The sequence below is a fragment of the Nicotiana tabacum genome, chromosome 5 (assembly GCF_000715075.1).
Source record: "Nicotiana tabacum cultivar K326 chromosome 5, ASM71507v2, whole genome shotgun sequence".
Taxonomy (NCBI): Eukaryota; Viridiplantae; Streptophyta; class Magnoliopsida; order Solanales; family Solanaceae; genus Nicotiana; species Nicotiana tabacum.
In genome coordinates this window covers 66590904-66606862 of record NC_134084.1, presented here as the reverse complement: position 1 = coordinate 66606862, position 15959 = coordinate 66590904, and the positions used below count along the sequence as shown (strand labels likewise).

Here is a 15959-nt window from a genome sequence, read left to right as displayed (position 1 = left end):
CAGCTCCTCGAGCTTTTTTATGATCTTGGGGTTGTTACTCGACTCGTTCCCACTCGACCTTTCCGTGATTGGTTCCTCCCTACGAGTGATTTCTCGAGATAGGTCGGGCTCGATCCTGCTTGGTATGCGGCTCTAGTTTTGTAACTGAGCTATTGCTGCCTGTTGAGCCTGTAACATTTCGAAGATAATCCGTAGATTGACCCCATCTCCTCCATTATTTCGGGCGCTTCTCGAGTTGTTGGTCGAGGTCCCACACGGTCACTATTTTCAGGATCAGATGACAAATTGATGTTGATGGACACCTGCAAGTTAACATCGACCGGGTAGGCAACTGTCACACATATGGGATCGATAGGAGGTACCTCGTTACTGGGCATCAAATTTTATTGTTTTCACCGTAGTGACCAAATTCATTGTCAGCAGGTAGAGGTGCTATGACATTTTGAGCTTAGGCCTGAAATCAGAGACACTTCAAAGAACAAGTGTAAAATAGTGTGCGTTATGGAAATTTGTATCAAATAACCACTATTATCCTTAGCCCCACGGTGGGCGCCAAACTATTTACCCTCATAATCTAATAACAATTGAATTTATAAGTGATTTTAAGGATACGTGGATTAATCTGACACAAAATGATAGATTGAATGATAAATAAAGCAAATAATAATAAAGTAAATTCAAACCGTGTGACTTGAACCGTTATAACATTGGGAAATAAGTCTCACTTGATTTGAATATGATCCAAATTGTGTCAGATACGGAAGAACAGTGTCTTGCAGAAAGAAAATAATATTATAATGCTTTGGGATACGTGTTACAATGTGTATTACAAAGAGTCAGACCCCCTTTATATAGTAGGGGAGTCCTGCTTTAGATACAATTCTATAAAAGGTAAGAAATCTCATGATTTGCTAATTAATCGGTCTCTCATTGATGCGTGCCGAGATTTACACCGTGATATTTGACCGGTTGCGAATATTTCAGTCTTCCGTTATTGGATCTGGTAATGTTTCCTCGAGCTTATTCGGAGTCGGGGTCGATTCCGGAGTCACGGGCTTGAAGATCTTAAAGACGTATGTTTTGACTTCTTACTTTGGTTTGATGGAACCTGGGGTCGATCTTTAATCTATCACGTTTCGGTCTCGATCCGTCATGCAATAGATGAGCCCGGTTTCGACCGTATACAATGTGACATTCTAATTGTTTTTTGAAATGTAATTTTTTTTATATCGAATTTAGCTTTATATAAAAAAAAATTGTACAAGAATCACTTAAAAATTAATTACTACAAGTAATATCAAAATAATGTGGTAAATCCTTTTATGTTAATCGTATTATATTATACAGTAACGTGTAATCCCGGCCAAGTTCAAATGATTCATGGCTGACGCCCTCACGTAGCAACCGCTCACCGAAGAATTCAAAGCCATTAATGGAAGCTTCCATAGCTGAAAAGTCATTTTCTCCGTCTTTTCCTTTGAACGAAACAAATTCCTCCGCGGCGATGACCTCTTAATCTTCAACGCTCCCTTAATTCCTTCATCTTATAATCCTTTTACTGCTTTCAAACATTCCAAACACTTTCAATCTGTAATTCTGTGAGAAAATGCCGAGCTTAATGGTGAAAGTTTATAGCGTACTCTTCAAGTACAACCTTAAACGTCGATTACAAACCTTAATCGAATCTTCAAATTCAGACCCTTTTAACGGTGTCGTTTCACGCGCTGATGAAACCACTGCCACCTCTAATCCTAGCTTCTCTAACGATGGGGTTGCAACTAAGGACCTTCATATTGATCCTATGACAAATCTCTCCCTCAGAATTTTCCTCCCTCAATCCGCTCTAAGAAATTCAGTCTCCAGTGATGGGGTTTATGGGGGTTATGTGCCAATTTATAAAAATGGGAACAGTTGCAAGAAATTGCCGGTGATTTTGCAGTTTCATGGTGGTGCATGGGTGAGTGGGGGTATTAATACAGTTTCTAATGATGTTTTCTGTAGGAAATTGGCGAAATCTTGTGATGCGATTGTGGTCTCAGTTGGGTATAGGCTGGCACCGGAGAGTCGGTATCCTGCTGCATTTGAAGATGGGGTTATGGCCATTAAATGGTTAGCTAAGCAAGCTAACTTGGCTGAATGTGGAAGGTCGAGGATGGTTAACGGGGAGAAGGGTAGTGGAAGGCGAATTCTTGATGGATTTGGAGCTTCTATGGTTGACCCTTGGTTAGCTGCTCATTTAGACCCTTCAAGGTATAATTTTCACTTATTGAAGCTTTTGGCATAGCGAATAAGTAGTAGTTGTTTTGATTTCTCTTGTTTTAATATAATTAGACATGTCATGATATTTCCGAGCATTTCATTAAAGGTAAAAATAAGAAGTTTAAAGTGAAAATGTTTTTAAATATTCTATATAGAATAGAACAGAGCGAGTACCAGCTAAGGTATTTCAGCTGCTATTTTGGATAGAAGAGGTAGTTGTTGCTTGAGGAATACTTAATATTTATATGGAGTGCCTCATCAACTAATACTATGCAAAACATTAACCAAAAGTACTGAGTGATTGATTAACTCCTATTTTTTCCAATTTTGTATGCTTCTTGTATTTAATCCTTTGACCTCTAAGCTAAACAGATGGCGTTGTGATGGCGTTTTACGTCTCCAAACATGGGACACAGAGAGTTTTGAGAGGTTGCATTAGAGTTTGATGTGACCAATTCATGTATAAAGATGGGCAAAAGGCTCCAGTATGCAATCATAACTAAAATGGGCAAACGGCTCCTGTACTAAGTTATAGGATCCTATTCAAAAACCTGCATGTCGGCTCTCTTTTAGCATTCTCAGTTTATTAGGTGCATGTCTGCATGTCTTGAGGAGAATTATACAAAGAAGTGCTTGTGACTTTGTTCAATCTGATGTTATAGGTGTGTCCTCTTAGGAGTAAGTTGTGGAGCCAACATTGCCAATTATGTTGCGCGATATGCTGTTGAGGCAGGAAAGCTTTTGGATCCTATAAAAGTAGTGGCTCAAGTTCTAATGTACCCTTTCTTCATTGGAAACATTCCTACACATTCAGAGATGAAACTGGCAAACTCTTACCTCTATGACAAAGCTACATGTATTCTTGCTTGGAAACTCTTCCTCCCGGAAACAGTTTTCAATCTGGACCATCTAGCTGCAAATCCTCTTGTACCAGAAAAAGATAAACTCTTGGACTTAAAGCATATGCCACCAACACTTACAGTGGTTGCACAGCATGATTGGATGCGAGACAGGGCTATTGCATATTCAGAGGAACTTCGAAGAGTGAACATTGATGCCCCTCTACTTGATTACAAGGATTCTGTACATGACTTTGCTACTCTTAATGTGCTTCAGAAAACTCCTAAAGCTCAGGCTTGCTTAGACGACATTTCAATATGGGTTAAAAAGTATATATCCCTCAGAGGCAATGAATTTTCATATTGAATGAAGAATCAGAATCAGAATCAGAGACAAAGGTATTCCTGCTCTTAGGGTGTCTGCCAACCTCCTTTCATGACATATTTAGTTGTGCACGCTGAGGTTTTTGTAGCAGTTTTTATCCCTGTTAGAAGCTAAGGGGTACATTGTTCATTTATTAATTCATGATCATTCTTTTCTATACCGTATGTAGTGATGTACATATAGCTTATACATCAGAGGGCACACTAAAACTTAATGTAAATTTGCTCTCTAATGTAAATCCCTAGCGTTCCCCTTTATGGTTTCAGCTGCATGGGGAACCATTTGAAGAAAGGATTCAACTAAAATAAGGCATGTTACGTGCTACAACATCGTATGGAAAATGTTTCCAATTTTGCCATGTTCGATTGGTCATGTTTGGAAAAACATTTTCTTCATGAAAACAAGTGTCTTAATATCAGGAAAATGACTTCCCTGGTAGGACGAAGGAAAACAAGTTTCATAAGTAGCAATATAGGCTGATTATGACGATCCAAGAGACTTGTGGGACTACATTGGGTTGTTGTTGTTGTATGACGATCCAAGAGAAAGATGAGTAGTTGAGACTACATAAATTGCAGCCGTGGTCAAGAATCAAAGATGGCATGCTCTACCATGTGAACTTTCTTGAATGTCATTGTGTGGTCAAATAGAGCTGCGGAGCTTAATCAGCTCAAGTTCGCTGAAAATAATACATGAGTCTTTGTTTAAATTATATCCATTAATTAAAGAAGTAAATGAACAAGAAAATTTGCTTGACAAGTTACATTCTTTGCAGCCTTAGTTTCCAGAATGTTTGAAATGATCAATCTTTTGAAATAGCAGTAGCATTTCTTTTAGTTCTATGAAGTGTATGATTGAACAGATTATTTATTCATGGGACACCTTCACCTAATGGATTTTGCATTTCCTTGTTTCAAATTGTATCTAATTCCCAAACCGGAAAACATAATTTGGAACACACACCTTTTACAATACCTTTTTCATCTTCCATACGGCAAAATGGCCAAAAAAATCCCATCAATAGAGCAAATTTACATTGTTTTGAATTTGGTCCCAAACATGCTTTTATTATTAAGTGGACTGTTTCAGATTTGCCCCTTAACTATAGCAAATAGAATAAATTCACCCTCCGTTTACCTTTTGACACGACTCGAATTTCCCACCTTCGATACTGTGATGGCGCCTAACATTGCTCTCGCTAAGCAAGCCAACGTTACAGAATATTTCACCTTTTTCCTTTATCTTTTTATAATTTAAATTTAACAAAACTAAATCAGCGGAAATAAAAGCGGAAATACATGATTTAACTGATTACTCATATACTATTAGCGAAAACCGAAATAGATACCACCCAGAAACTAGTGTCACAACTCACAAACATTCTATGAATACTACAAGTAATGGTTTGAAAGAAAATATATCTGCCTCGAAGAAAGTAAAACAGAAATGAAGTAAAGCTAGGAGGGGACGCCAGGGCCTGCGGACGCCTGCAAGACTACCTTGGGTCTCCTGTCTGAAGTATCATCAATCGACCTCTTGATCAGCCAATACCAGCTCCGAAATCTGCATAGAAAGTGCAGAGTACAATATCAGTACAACCGACCCCAGTACTGGTAAGTGCTGAGCCTAACCTCAACGAAGTAGTGACGAGGCTATGCCGGGGCATAAACAATATATATCCCGCAACAGTTTATAATAGGGCAAAAAGAAGATACGGAATGAAATAAGACAGTAACTTGCATTTAATAGATATGCAACCTAATCGTTCTACCAATACTCAGCTATAACCAATCCTTAAGAGAGTTTCAACAACACAATAATAAATCTCAGCAGAAGAAGAATACATAAATAACAAATGATGCGGCGAGCATCCCGATCCCACCATATTATAAGTAACTATATGAGCATTCACCCTTATTACTCCTTGTTGCAGCGTGCATCCCGATCCCACCAGTCCACCCTTATTACTCCTCAATATGTCACCCTTATTCCTCCTGTTGCGGCGTGCAACCCGATCCCACCAGACAATCACATTTCACCCTTATTCCTCCTGTTGTGGCGTGCAACCCGATCCCACCAGATAATCACATTTCACCCTTATTCCTCCTATTGTGGCGTGCAACCCGATCCCATCATATTAGTACCAATCACAAAAATAAAACAAGTATTTCACAGTTTAGCTCAAACCCCCGCAACATTTATACCTCAATTCATCATGACTGGAGGTCTATACCATTATGAAATTTCAACAGTTAATACTACACAACGAGACCAACCAAAATGTACCATGAAACATCAATAATCTAACGTAAACCAACAATATAATATAATAAAACTACGGAACAGTTGATACCTTCAATAGAGACAACAACGTTTAACAAGAACCAATTAGACATGGAAGCATCAATAAGCAAGTACTAATTAAGATAGGAAAGCAATATATAAGGAAACGGGGAAGGGAACATGCTAAACAGATAATTTGGCGGCGTATAGGTACCCGTCACCACATCTATACGCCACACACATGGAATTTCATATAGAAAATAAGTCGGGGATCCCTAATCCCTCAAGTCAAAGTTAGAACAAATACTTACCTCAAGCCAACGGGTATTTCAAACTTCAATTACTGCTTTACCTCTCGATTCCACCACCAATCCACTCGTATCTAGTCATAATTAAACTAATAACATCAATAAATGCTAAAGAAATCAATTCCAATGCATAATTATAGGTTTTCCAATATTTTTCCCAAAAAGCCAAAATTCGACCCCAGGACCGCTTGGTCCAAACTCGAAACTCGGACCAAAGCCCGATTACCCATTCATCCCCCGAGCCCGGATATACAATTGATTTTGGAATCTGACCCCAAATCGAGGTCTAAATCCTCAATTTATAAAAATCCCTAATTCTACCCAAACCCCCAATTTCTACCATAGAAATCTTAGATTTTTGGTTGGAAAATCATGAAATGTGATGGGAAATTGAAAGAAAGTGAGTTAGGATCACTTATCAAAGTTTTGGGGAAGATTTGGTCTTGGGAGAATCGCCTCTAGGGTTCTAGGATTTAAAAAATGTGAAGAATGGGATAAAATCCCGTCTAAGTTATGTTTTGAACAGCTGCAGATGTCGCATTTGCGACGTGAGCTTCGCAAATGCAAAGCTCGCAAATGCGAACTCTTTGCATTTATGCTGCCTTCGCAAATGCGAACATATTGTTCGCAAATGCGGTGCAGTGATCCCAATTTTGACCACTTTCTTCGCAAATGCGAAGAATGCCTACCCCTGATCAACTTCGCAAATGCGAACATAAGCTGGCCCATTTTCCTTCGCATTTGCGATGGAAACCTCGCAAATGCGACCCCCACAGTGATCCCAAATGCGAACCCTGACCTCACATTTGTGAGGTCTGTGGCCTGCAACACAGCTGAAGCATACCAGCTAATTTTTTAAGTTCCAACTCACTCTGTAGCCTATTCAAAACTCACCCGAGCCCTCGGGGATCCAAACCAAACATGCACGCAAGTCGTAAAATATCATATGAAGTTGCTCGCATGATCAAATCACCAAAATAACACCTAGAACTACGAAATTAGCACCAAATTGCGTGAAATTTTCAAGAAAGTTTTAAAACTTCTAATTTTTCAACCAAAGGTCCGAATCACGTCAAATAAACTCCGTTGTTTTTACCAAATTTCAAACACATGACTTAAATATCATATTAAACTTGTACCGGGCTCCAAAACTAAAATACGGTCCCGATACCAACGAGATCACGCATTATTTAATTTCTTTAAATCCTTATAATTCCAGTTTAACAATTTTCATCAAAAATTTATTTCTTGGGCTTGGGACCTCAAAATTTGATTTCAGGCATACGCCCAGGTCCCATATTTTACTACGGACCCTTCGGGAATGTTGGAACACGGGTCCGGGTCCGTTTACCTAAAACGTTGACCGAAGTCAACGAAAATTAATTTTCAAATGCAAAAATTATTATTTTCTCAAACTTCCACATAAAGGCTTTCCGGAAATGCTCCCGGACTGTGCATGCAAATCGAGGAGAGATAAAATAAGGTTTTTAAGGCCTCGGAATACAGATTCAACTTCTAAAACAGAAGATGACCTTTTGAGTCATCATACCTTTGGTCACAAATATGCTTTTATCATGAGTGGTGTGACCACGTGATTTTTGCCCTATATGAATTACTCCCATAATTTCAAAACAAAATAATTTCTTTTCATTATTTATAATTTTGTGAATTTTGTGGTATTTTTGTTAATTGTTTGCATTTGTCTATGCATTTTTATTTTTGTTTAATTAATGAAAAATACAAAAATAGTGCATTTGCATTTAGGACCTAATTTTCCACTTTTTAGGATAATTAGTTAATTAATGTTACAAAATGGAAGAAAATAACAAAAATAGTTCATTTTGCATTTTAACTTTTAATTTTTGAATTTGTCATAGTTTTCTTTTAAATTAGGACTTAATCAATTTTGAGGAAATAATTAGTTTAATTTTGGAAATTAAATCAGGTCTTTTATTTTAATTTTGCATTTTACAAAATCTGAAAAAAAATAAAAAAAAAAGAGAATGAAAATGAAATAGAAAATGAAAAGAAAAGAGGGTTCATTAAGCAATACCCAATTGATTGGGCCAAAGCTATTAAAGCCCCTCAAGCCCAAATCCCTTCCAATTTTCCAAACTTCCCCAGCCCAAATAACAATTACCCGCCCAGGTCTGCCCCTAAACCCGACCCATTACCCACATATACACACGCAGATACATACGCAGCCCTAAATCGAAAGCCCCAAACGATGGAACACTGTTCACTCACCTCCCTCACCCAAATCAGATCCCAAATCACTCAAAATTCATGGCGAGTGAGCACCAAATCTCATACCACGCATGTCCCCTTCTCTCCTCTTGCCATAGCTAACTGTTTCTGACAGAATTTCTCTCCCTCACATGCTATTCCTTCGATTTGTTTCGGATTTTAGCCTTTCGGGTGAATAGATGGAAAAATGGGGAGCGTTGGATTGGATTTGATTTGATCCACTCCCTCCATTTGTCCGTTTTTCATCATAAGCAAGGTTAAAATTTCAGATTTTGGGAGGAATGATATTTTAGAGGGATTTCTTGAAGATAAAGGAAGAAGGTTCGAGATCTTTGGAGGGTTATATAAGGTGAGACTCTTTTCTTGTAAAAGGGGACGGATTTTTGGGAGGATTTTTTTCCAGAAAGGTTTTCTTCTTTATTTTTTTTTTCGGAAATTTTTGGAGAGGTAAAAGTTCTAGGGTTTATATTGCATTTCAGAAAAACAAAAATACAAAAATAGTTTGAGCTTGATTTTTACTCGAGTTTTATTTCAAAAGAAATCAGAAAAATCACCAAAAGATTTCAACATTTGTCTTGTTTTTTGGTTCTCGCAAATGGAGTTCTAATGAAGTTTAAGTTTGAGTCTGTGTTTGGATTTGTAATTCCGGTTTTGATTTGAGGTTTCATGGCTGGTTGATTCACTGTTCTTTGCATAGCTGCTGTTAAGGTATGTGCTTTTGGTCTCAAATAATGTAATGGCTATTTGGATGTCCTGTTGAATGAAGTTTGTATACGCCCCTAATACTTCTTTGTTGCTACGATGAGATCTTGGTTCTCTTTCCCTCCTCTCTGTTCTTTCCATCTGCTATGATCGACTGGATTTTGTATCCATTTTTCTGTTTTCTTTTAGCATCAGTTGGAGTTTGTTTTGCTTTCTGCAAAAATTTGTTCCTACGAGATTGTCTGGAAGAATGCGAGTTGCTGCTTGATTGCCTTCTTTTAGCAATCAAAACTTGTCGCTTGATTGTAATCAATACATCTAACTTCTTGAAGTTGTGAATGCGAGTTTGAAATACTAAGACATCAATTTTGTTAGTCCATTCCGAATATGGTGTTCATGTATTTCTTGAAATGAGAATCGTCTAATTCATAGCCGGGGATTCGTCTATTTGATTGCATTAGTTTGGTGTTTGATTTGGTTCACCAGTTTCCTTCCACGAAGTCCTTTGGTCTCTGAAATGATATGTAAAAATCTTCTTGCTCTTGACACTAGTCTCATACATAATGGTCACACCACGAGCCTTATCATTCACTGTATAGGAAGATTTATAACTATCTTCCTCCTTAATAACCCTACTAAATGAACTGCCACCATAGTATTTATAACTAGAACTTGAGCTTCTTCTGCATTTCCATTGAAACACACTTCTTCTTCTTTCGTGTTGGTACTGATGGAAATTTATAGGGAATCTGTTTGCTTCGTCCACCCATTTGAACAAGAAAAGGAGTAAAAACAGAAAAACTATTTTGTTGGCTTCAGTTTCCCTGATAGACTAGGTCCGTTATCCAGATGTGTTAACATTTACTTGGGACATTTGCATATTCATTGTTGCGTTGGAATTGTCGTGATGTAGACCAACACGAGTTGAGTCAAGCAACCAAAATTTAGAGGAAGTTAAGTGATTAGGAAGGAACAACAGGGATTACAGTCATCAACTTCATAATGTTTAATCATTTGTGTTGCTACATAGAGGTTTTGCAGACTCTAGCATGCGTTTGCAGAATTGCTTGTGTTTGTTTGTCTTCCTCCAGGATATTTGAGCTCTATCAACTTTGACGCTAAAGTTTTGGTCTAAAATGAATGTCGCCTATCATTTTGTTTCAGTTATAAAAGACAATCTTTGGTTTAACTCACTGCTCTCGTCTTGTCTTACATAATGGCTGTTTCTGTCGCCATTTTCCTTTGATTTGCCTATCTCATGTACCGTGGGTGTGTTGTTTAGCTTATTACTTAGCCCATTTGCCATGTAATCGTATGATAATGAACTATGTTGGGCTGTCGGAATGGAAATTGACCAAGGCCCATTAGTATTTAATAGTGTTCATGTTTTAGGAATAGGTTGGGCCAAGTGCTGGAAATAAGAAGTTTAAAAGGAATAAGTACCCCTTAATCATAGGCCCTTTCACCTAATCATCGAATTAGGAATTATATAACCCTTGAATATTCGTAGAAAACCCTTTAGGGCCGTTTAATATACAATCGTGATTGTGTACACGTTCACGTGACATGATTACGATCTTAAAAACAAAACCGGAGTATGCATTCACGCAACTTTGGCCAAACTTTTCTTAATAAAGTGTTATTAATTGTGGACACGTTCGCATGACATGATTTTTGACGCGCCAAACAAATGGGTACACGTACGCGTGACCAGTTTCAAGATAATTTTCTTAGTTTAAAATCGGTAAATGGTAAATGCACATAGGTTTTAAAATCAGTAATTGAGCAATTTTTATAAGCCAAGTATGATCAAAGCGACCGTGCTAGAACCACGGAACTCGAGAATGTCTAACACCTTATCCCGAGTTAACAGAATTCCTTACCCGGATTTTTGTGTTTGCAAACCGTAAATAGAGTCAACTTTCCTCGATTCGGGATTTTAAACAGGTGACTTGGGACACCCTAAATATCCCAAGTGGCGAATTTGATTTTTAAATAAATAATTCCGTTTCGATTGTCACTTAAAATGGAAAAACTCCCTAATACCCTTCCGAGGTGTAGTAAAAAAGGAGGTGTGGCAGCTCTGGCGGCTCCACTGGGGACCGAACCCAGAATCTCTGGTTCAGGGTTCAAGAATTCGAGCTTGTTAAATGATTTTTTTCCTTGGCTTCATTTATTGTTGATATTACTGTATTCTGTGAACCTTTTGTGCTAAATGCTATCTGTTTACCGCTTTAATATTGTTTGAATTGTATATAACTGTCTTCCTATGCAACCCTTCTGAGTCTTCTGAAAATGGTGCACACGTTCACGTGGCCCGCTTCTTCTGTAGAAATTATACCAAATAGAACGAGGCTGGGCAAGCGACAAGACCTGGTAGACTTTAGTGCTCCCGGTACGTCGCCCCTCCTCGGCCCCAGTTGTCCACTCGGGTACCCCAAGTTTAGACCACAACCCCAGGATTTAAACCTAGAAAAATACAGCTTCATGCCGGATCCCTAGTAGGAACGTTTGTTTGCATCATGTGCATTTGACTTAGGGGACTCAACACAGGGGTTGGGTCCGTCTAGGACAGGTGTGCCCGAAATAACAGACCATCCTGATGCATTCTATGTGCTATGTGAACATTTATTTGTTTTGGCTTGCATGCTGACCGGCTAGGGAAAATAAAGCAAAGAGAAAAACCAAAAGTGATATAGGGAAGAAATAAAGCCCGGTTCTAACGAAAACCCCGGTATTTGAAAACATCCCGAAACTCTGCCAAAATTTTCAAAAAGAGTTATTCTAAAAGAGTCAAACACTGTGTTCTTCCAAATGTGTCAAAACTAACTGAACTACGCAGGTCTGATTCTCATCGTATGTGGGATACGTAGGCAACCTACATAAGGTTCGGCCTTAATTTTTTTTTTTAAAAAGAAGAAAAAGAGAGTCAGTGGTCAAGTAAATACAGTCTGGATTTTTTTGTCAAAATAAGCCGATCCAGCTTCGGCAATGTCTTAAACTGTTCTTGCTGAGATGGCCTTAGAGTATTTTTTTAGTTGTCAAAAGGCTATTTTCGTAAAAGAACGAACAAGTTTGTGAAGTGTCATAAAGTAATCCTCCCCGGCCTCAAAATTCATGTGAAATTGGGAAGGGGCCACAACAAAAACAGTCATTTGGCTAAAATTGGCATATAGGGGAAGAAATCATGGTCCTTTGATTTGTTTTTTCGGAAATATGTTTACAAAAAGGTCCACTAGAGTCAACCCTAACCTTAACCTTCCACAGGAACAAATGAATACCATTCAGGATCCGCCAGAAGTGGTCATGGAACAGGCTCAGTTGCACTTGCGTATGTGGTGGAATGATCTAGATGAAGATGGTCAAAAATGGATAAAAAAGCAATTGGGTGCCCTTATAAACATTTTTGAGATTAAACCACGAGAAGATCTGATCAAGGCCCTGATAACCTTTTGGGATCCTATCCACAATGTCTTTCGTTTCTCGAACTTTGAGATCACCCCTAATTTGGAGGAAATGGCCGGGTACATTGAGTTTGGACGGGATTTGCGGAAGCAACAACTTATATTTCCAAGGGCTCCGTCGGTGCACAAGTTCTTTGACCTCCTGAATATTAGTAAACAGACGAATAAAGATCGTGTGAGCAACGAGTGTTGTGCTTTCATTTCTTATACTTCAAGTTCGGGCACTTTGCTGGTTTCGAAACGCATGAAAAGGGTCTAAGCAACAAACAAGATAAGGGCTGTTGGCAAATTCATCGTCGGTTTGCATTCATTGTGGCATTCTTGAGGATCATGGTTTTTCCAAATGAGAAAGGGACGGTGGATATTAGTATGTCTAGAATTGCACAAATCCTCTCTACCAAGGAAGATCATACACTTGCCCCATTGGTGCTGGCGGATATTTATCGAGCATTGACTTTATGCAAAGCAGGGGCTTAATTCTTTGAAGGTTGCAACATCCTTATGCAAATGTGGTTGATCGAGCACCTTCGCCATCATCCCAGATTCATGAGTTATGGTTCGAGCTCGGGTAACTTCATCACCAGCTACGAGGAGAGGGTAAAGGATTACAATGCACTAGAAGGGTTTGAAGCATGGGTCTCCCACTTTAAAGTTCTCAACGCAGGACAGGTCGAGTGGACTATAGGATAGCTCCCACAGATAAAAGCCATATATATGACTGCTACCTAGGGCTACCTGAGGTTAATAGGTGTAAGGAGTATTCAGCCATATACACCGTAGAGGGTCTTGAGGCAATTGGGAAGGTATCAGATTGTGCCCGAAGATGAAGATCTAAGCACCCAGGTCATAGAGTTACATCCAGAAGTTGCATTGCCTGAGGCTGTAGTTCAGCAGGATTGGAATAGCTGCCGGTATCTAAAAAATGGCACCCAGGTACCAGACATCGCCAGGGGGGAAGTAGATCCAAACTATGCTGCTTGGTTTGAGAAAATGCCTTGTGAAAATAACGAGCCAGAGCCCGAGAGGCCCACCAAAAGGCCTCATGTTCAAGTCATTGATGACAAAATTCAGGAGAGGTTAGCCTGGGGGGAGAAGGAAAAGGAATATAAGGCCACCATCCATGATCTACGAGAAAAGTTGAGAAATGTCACCTTCAACAATGATTTGTAGGCACAAGAGGCCGAGGGTGAGAGGAGAAGATTGGTGCGAGAAAATGAAGCTCTCAGAGCCCAGGTTCGACAGTTGAAAATTGAAGCCGAGAACCCAGGCCGAAGCAGAAAAGATGAAAGGATCATTTATAACCTTACTCAAAAGGTACGTGACTATGAAGATGACCTGCAGAAAACTGAGTCTGAACTAGCAAAAGCACAAGCAAGGTTGGCTAAAAGTGCTGAAAGGCGTGCAACTTTCGTTCAACAGATGAAAGAAATATATGAAAGAGGGGTCACCGGTTGGGAAAAGGCAATTGGCAACTTCGAGGGTGAAATGGCTAAACAAGCCAAAAGTTTTAAGGCTGAAAAAGAACATTGTTACGCCTTGATGGCACGGTTGGAAGAAGACTTGCGGCACTTGCAAGAACAAAACCACGCTGCCACTGAGGTCTTAGAGGCTAGATCCCAACAGATTGGGCGTTTGTTGCAAGAAAAGGGTGTCATAAGAGAGAGAGAGTCAGAAGGATCGCTGACTACATCGCGATGAAGTGCAGTAGTTGTGAGGATATGACTAGATCCATGTTCTTTGCCACTGTGATGACCTTTGTCCGCCAGATAATGGAAGATATCTACCATCTCCAAGGGGATTTAGCGCGTAGGCCCGTAGCAAGACCGAATGATGTCCCGCGGGCCCCAGGAGCAGTAGAGGCATTAATGTATTCATGATTTTTATTGGAGTCTGTTAGTCTATTTGCGAGTCTGTATTTCCTTTTATTGGAGTCTGTTAGTTTGTTTTCCAGTCTGGGTTTTCATCTTTCTGCTAGGGTTTGTTAGTCTGTTTTGAGTCCGTCAGAGTCTGTTAATTCCCCTTTTTGAGTCTGTTAATTTTATAATCTGATTGGATGAGTCGTTGTAATCAAAACTATTTTATTTTATGGAAAAACTTGAAAATCCCAAAATGTTTTTGTTTTCTTTTACATTTATCTCCCAGAACTATGCTCGGTCTAATTCATGCGGGGTCATGATACGTAGGCAATCTCCATAGGATTCGACCATAACCAAAAGAAAGAAAAGAGTGATAGAAAAAGAGAGGAAAAACAAGAGGGAAAAAGAAAAGAAAAGAAAAGAGAAAGAAAATAAGAAACTGTGGGAAAAGAGCAATGGCAAAACAAGAGAGAGAAGTATGAGAGAATCAAAACAAAGAAAGAGCCAGGCAAGAATGAAAGAAAAAAAAGAGAGAAAAAGGGAAGTTGCAAATAGAAATAAGGAAAAGCCGGGATAACGCAAGCAACCAATCAAATGCATAATAGAAACGGTTAACTGCTTAGGTGCATTTATTCTCTGAATGTGCGGTTGCCTATCTGTTAAACCCTGATTGCTAACAAGTGTCCTGTTGTCATTAAGTAACAGGTAGGTGGTTAGTTTGTGTGGCATTCTGGAAACTCACCCATACAACACCCATTCCAAAAACAAAGTGATCATGGCCAATTAGGAACTTGATGCGAGTATCATTGATCCTTTAAGAGAGTGGAAGAGTTGGATGTTAATTCGATGAAAGAAGAGATGTATAAGTTGAAGCAGTAGATGGCTGAAATGTACCAGGCCTGGGCAAAAGGGCAACCACCATCAGCCTACCCTGCCAACCCTGCCTTCATCCCGCCACTGGCTCAGTCTCAGGATCACCCTGCTACCGATTTGTCCCCGAACTTTCCCGTCTACCAACACTACCAGAGCACAACTTCCCAAACACCACCAGCTCTACCACCCAAACCAGTTCCATACCCTCCTCCACCAACCACTCCTGTCTTCGTGGCGCCCCCTCCCGCTACACTTTACAGATCCTCCAGCCAGCCTTTGTTCCAAGCTCATGACAACCAGTACTACCCACCGAAGCCCACTTTCAAAGCTCCGAAACCCTATTCCTACACTCCTCATTTTGACCTCCCTGCGGAAACCGAAAAACCATCTAAAAATTCCGAACAGGAGGAAATGTTCAGGAAAGTTAAAAGCCTAAAACAATCATTCAGAGACATGCGAGGGTTGGGAAGTCAAGTAAGTGTGGCCTACAAAGGCCTATGTCTGTTTCCAAATGTGCAATTACCGGCATGGTTTAAAATGCCCAAGTTTGATTTGTATGATGGACACGGTGATCCAGTGGCACATTTGAGAGGTTTTTGTAGCAAAATGAGGGGAGCTGGCAGGAAAGACGAGCTGCTAATGGCGTATTTCAGTCAAAGTCTGAGTGGTTGGGCATTGGAATGGTATACTCTGCAGGATCACGGAAGATGGTACACATGGGATGATCTAGCCCAGGCATTTGC

The 15959-nt window shown here is 39.5% G+C and overlaps 1 protein-coding gene across 1 annotated transcript; it reads left to right on the top strand.

Annotated features, from left to right (window-relative positions):
- The first annotated feature begins 1427 nt into the window (after positions 1-1427).
- LOC107801929 (putative carboxylesterase 11) lies at positions 1428-3748 on the top strand. Its single transcript, XM_016625350.2, has 2 exons — positions 1428-2250; positions 2922-3748. The coding sequence occupies exons 1-2, from the start codon at positions 1607-1609 to the stop codon at positions 3463-3465; spliced, it is 1188 nt and encodes a 395-aa protein (XP_016480836.1). The 5' UTR covers positions 1428-1606; the 3' UTR covers positions 3466-3748.
- The last annotated feature ends 12211 nt before the right edge of the window (positions 3749-15959 follow it).

What these genes read in the sequence shown, in the direction of transcription:
- LOC107801929 (XM_016625350.2), top strand. Translation starts at nt 1,607, where the DNA reads ATGCCGAGCTTAATGGTGAAAGTTTATAGCGTACTCTTCAAGTACAAC. An exon ending in GCTCATTTAGACCCTTCAAG is followed by an intron (nt 2,251 to 2,921) that starts GTATAATTTTCA and finishes CTGATGTTATAG; the next exon opens with GTGTGTCCTCTTAGGAGTAA.